We start from the raw sequence: 8,004 nt of genomic DNA, 5'->3' as shown, positions 1-8,004 counted from the left end.
TGTTCACCGGACGTGCTATCTTGTCCCAGACCTGCTGTTTTCGACTCTCTCTACCGCACCTGCTGTCTCTAAGAAAAGCCAACTGACATTTACTCCTGAGGTGCTGACCTGTTGCACCCTCTACAACCACTGTGATTATTATTATTTGACCCTGCTGGTCATCTATGAACATTTGAACATCTTGGCCATGTTCTGTTATAATCTCCACCCGGCACAGCCAGAAGAGGACTGGCCACCCATCATAGCCTGGTCCCTCTCTAGGTTTCTTCCTAGATTCCTGCCTTTCTATGGAGTTTTTCCTAGATACCGTGCTTCTACATCTGCATTGCTTGCTGCTTGGGGTTTTAGGCTGCATTTCTGTACAGCACTTTGCGATATCAGCTGATGTAAAAAGGGCTTTATAAATACATTTGATTGATTGAGTTTACTGAGACAAAAGTGCATTAAGCTTTTTCATAGTTATACAATACATTTACATTTTAGTCATTTAGCAGACGCTCTTATCCAGAGCAACTTATTACAGTTAGTGGATTCACCTTACGGTAGCTCAGACAACCACATAGATATCACGGTCATAGTAACTATATTTTGAACAATAAAGTCATTATTTGTAAAGTCAGTGCTAATAGGAAAAGACAAGTGCGAGTGGTAGTTATTTTTTCTTTCTTTTTTTTACATGAGTAGATAGATGTACCTTATGTAAGATGTAACTGGGCAGGACAACACGGAAGTCAAGCAAAATTTCAACAACACTGCAATTTCGTACACCACCGCAACAGGTCGCTGTTGTCCACACTAGAAGCCGTGTGACGCGGTGTGTGACGTCACGAATTTAACTTGAAATGCCCTAAAAATGCTCTGGTTTCTCGCCGGGTGCAGTGGCGTGCGCCTGTAATCCAAGTTGCTGGGAGGCTTAGGCTGGCGGATCGTTTGAGCTCAGGAGTTCTGAGCTCCAGTGGACTATGCCGATCGGGTGTCCGCACTAAGTTCGGTATCGATATGGTGCTCCTGGGGGAGCCCGGGACCACCAGGTCGTCTAAGGAGGGGTGCACCGGCCCAGGTCGGAAACGGAGCAGGCCAAAGCCCCCGTGCCGCTCAGTAGTGGGATCGCGCCTGTGAATAGACGCTGTAGTACAGCCTGAGCAATACAGCGGGACCCAGTCTTTTTGAGCCTTTTTTTTATTTTCTTCCATCTTTATGAATCTGTTGGTTTGCATATATAACAGAAATATGCAGAAATATGCTATTACAATGACAACACTCGTATCGTGAAGAAACCCACAGAGCAGAGCAGACAATGTATAATATCCATTGAAAGTAAATGTAAACAACGTTGATTCAACTTGTGTGTGTCCACTGACAACAATTTGTAAACGATAATGTTAATTCTCGCCCGCGAGGAGGCTGCCTCCTGCTGGTGCTCCGGCGTAACTACAACTATCTTTCTGAATACTTCATCCCGAGTTCCAGTAGTGGGCGCTGTTCCGGCTTCCTACTGGTAAGCAATATCATTGTAAAGAATTTATTTTCTTCTTTGAAATAACATTCTGTAAATTCTATTAAATTACAATGAAGTCTGATACAAAAAGTTCAGAAACTTGCAGCAAATCAAATCTATTTTTTACATTTCTTACATCAGCTGATATATCAAATCATACTATAAACTCAGTGGTTTCACAAATCATTGAAAAGACTAAAACAAACCAAATGCAATCCATTGCATAACCCTTTTTTAATATGTTTTATTTATTATGATTAGCATTTACACTGATTACAGTTTGTGGTCCTCAGGGTGGTAGAGCTCACTCATCAGCCGGTAGATGTAAGAGGGAGCGTTGCCGCCGATGTTAGAGATGAACAGAGTGATGAGTTCTGGAGGAACGTAGTCGAACACGGGGCAGTGCACGTTCACCTTGGATAGAATCTCTCCTACAGAGACAAACAGATGAGAGTCAGATGAGAGAATTTTTTTTATGAGTCATTGCTAGCTTTTACACAGACAAGCGTTGATTACTTTCTGGTGTTACAGACACTTTGGTAAAGAGTCTCAAGAGTATAAAACACTAAATAAGTTCTCAATTAAAAGTACTACCTGCTGCGAATGGAAGCACCTCGTGTGGGGAGACAAACTTATGGAATGTGTCCTCTTCATTGGGGAACTGAGAACAGGAAAACAACTATTTTCGTCATTCAATGATAAGGAGCTTTCAGGTGAAGAAAGGGCTCACTGACATCCATCTCCATCCAGAAGGTGTTCATGTTCATACTGAATATCAAATCATCAAATTTATAAACGCCCATCTTACATCAGCTGATGTCTCAAAGTGCTGTACAGAAACCCAGCCTAAAACCCCAAAACAGCAAGTAATGCAGGTGTAGAAGCACGGTGGCAAGGAAAAACTCCCTAGAAAGGCCAGAATATGGTTGTGAATACCTGAGGCGAGAGCTTAAACATGGGAGAGCAGATGATGAGCGGAGTAGAGTGGTGCCTGGCTGCTAGAGCTACAGAGTGAGTTCCATTGACCGCCCTGAGCCCGCCATTGGCTAGAACTGTCTGTGTGCCGATGATGACCTGGAAAACACCACATCTGGTCCATTAACAGCAGTCAAGCTATCAATAGTTTAGTAAGAGCCTGTTCTAAAATAAGCAACATCACAGTAAAACATTTTTTTTTTTTTAAGTCAAACTCACCTTATTCACTCGGGACATCACTGCAAATATGGCAGCATCTGCTATTACAGTGGTCTCAATCCCCGCTTTGGAGAGACCAGTAGCCATTTCATGACCCTTGGGAGAGGGACAAAGGTCATTACTGTAGCATATTAAATAATGAAATATTATGGAGAGAATAAATTAATTAAATAGATGCCTCCCATGTGTGCTTCCTTTAACACTACTGTATATACATATAAATAGATAGAAGGATGGCGGGATGGATAGATAGAGGAATGATAGATGGATAGGAGGGAGGGATGATGATGAGGGAGGGATAGAGGGATGATGGATGAGGGAGGCAGGGATGGATGAGGGAGGGAGGGCTAGAGGAATGATAGATGGATAGGAGGGAAGGATAGAGGGATAATGGATGGATAGAGGGAGGCAGGAATGGGGGAGGGAGGGAGGGATGATGGATGGATAGAGGGAGGGAGGGATGATGAAAGAGGGAGGGAGGATGGATGGATGGATAGAGGGAGGCAGGGAGGGATGAGGGAGGGATAGAGGGATGATGGATGGATGGGGGAGGCAGGGAGGGATGATGGATGGATGGATAGAGGCAGAGAGGGATAGAGGGATGATGGATGGATAGAGGGAGGGAGGCAGGGATGGATGGATGGATGAGGGAGGGATAGAGGGATGATGGATGGATGGATGGATGAGGGAGGGAGGGATGATGGATAGATGGATGGATAGAGGCAGGGAGGGATGCTGGATGGATAGAGGGATGATGGATAGAGGGAGGGAGGGATAGATGAATGGATGGATAGATAGAGGCATGCAGGAAGAGAGGGATAGATAGAGATGGAGGTATAGTTGGATGGTGGGTGGGATGTTGGGAGCGAATGAGGGATGAAAGGATGGCGTATACCTGGCAGAAGGGGGCACACTCAGCCACGATGACGTGGAACTTGCGTTTCCTCGCTGCGTCTTTGAGGAAAGCCTCGACGGTGCGTGAGCGGCCGACAGTCATGATGACCTCGTTGGAGTGGATGTGCTCCAGGGCCTGCATGGCGATGTTGTCTGTGGTGCCATCTGGGAGAGAGAAAGACGACAAGAAGGAGAATATAACAGTAAACTCAGTGCTGCTTGACCAAGGATAATATTCTCATAGGATCTTTAGGAATAAGCAGTGTACAGATTAAAAGCACTAGAGAACATGGGGGCTGAAAGGAGACTTCAGCTAATGCCAACTACGTCCTTCCGATGGTACAAAGATACAGTCAGATGTTATTTTCCTTACTCTTCAGTTAAGCGACATGATTATATCTCCCTCACTAACTTTAAGCATCAGCTGTCTGTGCAGCTTACAGATCATTGCACCTGTACATAGCCCATCTGTAAATAGCCCATCCAATTACCTCATCCCCATATTGTTATTTATTTTTTGCTCCTTTGCACCCCAGTACCTCTACTTGCACATTCATCTTCTGCACATCTATCACTCCAGTGTTTAATTGTTAAATTGTAATTATTTTGCCACTATGGCCTATTTATTGCCTTACCTCCCTAATCTTACCTAATTTGCACACACTGTATGTATACTTTTTCTATTGTATTATTGACTGTACGTTTGTTTATGCCATGTGTATCTCTGTGTTGTTGTTTGTGTCACATTGCTTTGCTTTATCTTGGCCAGGTCGCAGTTGTAAATGAGAACTTGTTCTCAACTGGCCTACCTGGTTAAATAAAGGTGAAATAAAATAAATGAAAAAGCTTAAAAGCTGCTGGAATGAATTTGATAACGGTTGGTGTTAATATGTGTGTGATATCAGTGAGAATCTTACCAAGCTCTGTGAGGAGTTCATTGATGGCCTCTATGACGTTGGCTTTGAGATGAATAAAGTGTTGTCTGAAGTTCTCCTCAATCAACCCCCCTGACGTCAGCAGCTTGTGGAGGGACTCCTGCTGCTCGGTCTCCTCACTGCTACCACGGAACCTGAGGAAACAAAAAACATAGTTGACATGAGAAGAGAGTGACAAGCTGAGTATATTTAATTGAAATGACCGTAGAACAACAAGACATTGTACAGATGGTAGCTTTAACATGAGGAGAGCGGCAACAGAGAAATCGTCAACAAGTCCATCTATTACATAATTAACCAGAATCTGTTTAGCTAACGTTCCACTCACTGTACTCCATGACATATGCCCAAAATGATGTTTAGCATGACAGGGTTGGTAAGGAGTGGAACGATAGCTAAACAGATTGGTACCCAGACTAGCCTATGATATGGACAACCATAACAAGTGTATCAGACACCAGATGAACAATGTTGATTATAAACCGTCAGCCTGTTCTTTGAAGGAATATTCCCCAGACTCCCCCATCTCTCTCACCTGGCATACTCCTCCCTGATGATCTTGAGTACGCGCCGTACCATGTTGCCCACGGTGGTCTCCGACGGTTGGGCGGCCGTCATTCTCCTTCCCTCGTTGCGAATTATCTCCATCAGGTCACCTGTTATAACATACAAGAGGATTTCTTTGTCATACATCATTCCTAGTAAGTGAATAGAGAAATAGTAATCGCGTCTTTTTGTGAGAACGAACTCAGCCATGGTTTGTTGTACAAAGCATATGGGGGAAATTATTAGCGTTTTTTTTAAGGGGTTTCGGATAAAACGTTGAAAATAAAGTCTGTGGTAAACAGACTTAGGATATCTTATATGTTTTGTTATATGAGAATCTTCATCAGCTAATGTCAAATTCTTCAAAATTCACAAAAAGTATGTAATGATTAAAAAAACACAAAGCACATAAAGGCTTCATAATTCATAAAGTTCATGTTAACTGACTGGTATTATCGCACAGAACAAAATGTATTAACCTCAGACCTTATTTTCGGTATTTATTATTAATTCCCCATTCATTTTTCCCTATAGGGATGGCTGAACGAGCAAGAGATAACTTATTTCCGGGTTTTAGAACTACAAACTGGCTATTAACTATTATCAAAGACTTTTAGAAATAACCCAAGATAGACCACTGCCTGTCGTTTTCAACGGGAGCAAATTAAATCATAGTGGTCAGAACGAGTAAGGAGACAGTGAGCTCCTATTGGCGCGTTCTGGCATTTATTTGCATATTTCCGTTAGGTAACGCCTACTATGTAAAGTGCGTGTGTTCAATAACTCAATTCGCCCTTTCTCTCCTAAACAATGCCATTTAAAAAAAGCTTTGGCAAAGGTTAAAGTCTAAAAAAAAAACGCAATCCACTTTGTTTGTTACAGATCCTAGTTTTGGAAACAGAAAACTGTATATGAATTCAAATGTTTAACGATGAGAAAAAATAGCAGAAATGTCGGTCAAAATCCATTAAGCTCCATCTTCTCCCACTGGGCTTCCCTCTCATCACCATATTTGGTAGTGAGTAGAAACGTCAACCGGATGCTTCACATTTATAAATCCGGTGAAATATCTGTCTAATTGTTCTATCTGTACTATGATGTCCAGACAGCTCAGTCACACCATTGACCAGTTTCAAAATTACATCAGCTTCTTGTGGCAGTTCAGATTTTGACAATGCGTCTGATAGCGGATAAAAAGTTGGTCACAAATGTGAAATGTAATTTACAAAAAACACTTACAGCTATCTTGAGAACTAGAAAACCATTAATCTAGCTAGAGTTCTGCTGTTATAATGTTCACCTGCGCTGCTCCATCGTGCTTGGGCTGTTATTCTCCGAAGCAAATATGTGGTTTCTCTGGCCATTTCCCCCGACCCTCGGAGGGGTCCTGTCCCACTACCTCCCCGCTTCAAATCGGCAAGAAAAGCCTCGATTCGTTCCGTAAGATCTGTTTCCTTGTCTGCCCCAGGCATATTGTTTTCTGTATTCACCTGCTAGATGCTGTATAAAAATAAATAAAAAACAATTGGGTGTTGTCACACATTTACTTAAGAGGGAAATTGAACCGGAACTACATTGCGCGTGAAGGATGGCGCTTCCGGGTCATTATATTAGTCCAATGCTGATTGGACCAAATTATTAGAAACCCACATCATGCAATGTTTTCATAGATTTCATAATTTATTCATAAAAATTGTATATTATTAGGTAGACAGTAACAGGTAGACAGTACTAGTGTAACCTTAATACAATAATATATGATCCATTTATGAAGATGCCATAATGACAAAGATTTTTAGAGCCAAGCAGGAGCTAATGAGATCCTGTTGGTGCCTTAGGGAACTCCTCCCCTGTGAAGTGCTTGTGCAGTAACTCAATTCGCCCATGCACTCTTTCTAAACAACGCTCTTTGTAGAAACATTGGCAAAGTCTACAAAATGCGCTCCACTGTTACATATTTTAGTTTTGGAAACAAAGCTATATGGAATTAAAATGTTTAAATCGATGAGAACATGCAGAATGTAGGCCAAAACCCACTGCCGGACACTTGGCTTCCTCTCGTCACCAGATTTGGTAGTGAGTGGAAACGCCAACTGGATTTTTCACATTTTTACATCCGGTGAAATATTTGGCTCATTGTTCTGTGATAATGCTGCGTGGATGTCATTTGGTCATCCCATCACAAAATTCCAAGCAACATTTTTTTATTTATTTTTTATATCCATCCAATATTTTATTGAATAAAAGCCTAACACAAACCTTTTCCAAATTGATATCACCATAGAAATCATTGACTGAAAACATAGCAAATGTTCACTGTTAAAAAATGATGTACCCCACATAATTGGTTAATGCAGTAGCTTAATAACAGTGACAAAAAAATTGTTGGAATATCTTTTAACCAACTCCAAACCCTCATGTAACCCAGACCCCATAATTATCTCAGAAAGAATGTTGGATGGATCTTGGTCGCAGATCGGTTTGTACTCTAACTCCATTGCCGTCCTCATCACGCAAAACCTGACAAAGAGTTGCCATGATAGCACAAAGAGTGGCACTCAGGCTAGGATCTTGGATGTAAGTGTTTGTAATTTGAAATCGATCCCCAAAAAAATCAATAAGCAATAGCCTGGTCCCAGATCTGTTTGTGTTGTCTTGCTTTGCCAACTCCAAATTGTCACTGTTGTCAAACAAACAGATCTGGGACCAGGCTAAAGCAACAAATCATTTCCCCTGAAATTGCAGTAAAAATAAAAAAACACTAGCCTACTCAAATGGAACACATTCCAGGAAGAGTCAGGATATTTTCCATGTTACTACAAAACTACCACCGATGCAAAGCTGGCATGTAAAATGGCAGTACAATCGTACTATCCTGATGTTGATGATAGTATACTGTCAGGTTTGACATGCATTTGTGGGTCAGGTTCTAATAGC

At 41.9% G+C, this 8,004-nt stretch overlaps 1 protein-coding gene across 1 annotated transcript; it reads right to left on the bottom strand.

Moving 5' to 3' along the window:
* Window positions 1–1,726: 1,726 nt before the first annotated feature.
* LOC106608291 (translation initiation factor eIF2B subunit beta) lies at window positions 1,727–6,655 on the bottom strand. Its single transcript, XM_014206154.3, has 8 exons — window positions 6,368–6,655; window positions 5,057–5,177; window positions 4,504–4,655; window positions 3,588–3,751; window positions 2,693–2,788; window positions 2,435–2,572; window positions 2,093–2,159; window positions 1,727–1,929 (listed from the first exon to the last, which is right to left on the bottom strand). Exons 1-8 carry the CDS (start codon window positions 6,537–6,539, stop codon window positions 1,772–1,774), a joined length of 1,068 nt encoding a protein of 355 aa, XP_014061629.1. The 5' UTR covers window positions 6,540–6,655; the 3' UTR covers window positions 1,727–1,771.
* Window positions 6,656–8,004: the final 1,349 nt, after the last annotated feature.

The sequence above is a fragment of the Salmo salar genome, chromosome 06 (genome assembly GCF_965601325.2).
Source record: "Salmo salar chromosome 06, fSalSal1, whole genome shotgun sequence".
Taxonomy (NCBI): Eukaryota; Metazoa; Chordata; class Actinopteri; order Salmoniformes; family Salmonidae; genus Salmo; species Salmo salar.
This window is presented reverse-complemented; position numbering and strand designations above follow the sequence as displayed.

Excerpts from the sequence above, each read along its gene's own strand:
- LOC106608291 (XM_014206154.3), bottom strand. The coding sequence starts at position 6,539 with ATGCCTGGGGCAGACAAGGAAACAGATCTTACGGAACGAATCGAGGCT. Across the intron at positions 3,752-4,503 it reads TGAACTCCTCACAGAGCTTG|ATGGCACCACAGACAACATC; the intron begins GTAAGATTCTCA and ends TCTCTCTCCCAG. Across the intron at positions 2,573-2,692 it reads TGATGTCCCGAGTGAATAAG|GTCATCATCGGCACACAGAC; the intron begins GTGAGTTTGACT and ends GGTGTTTTCCAG.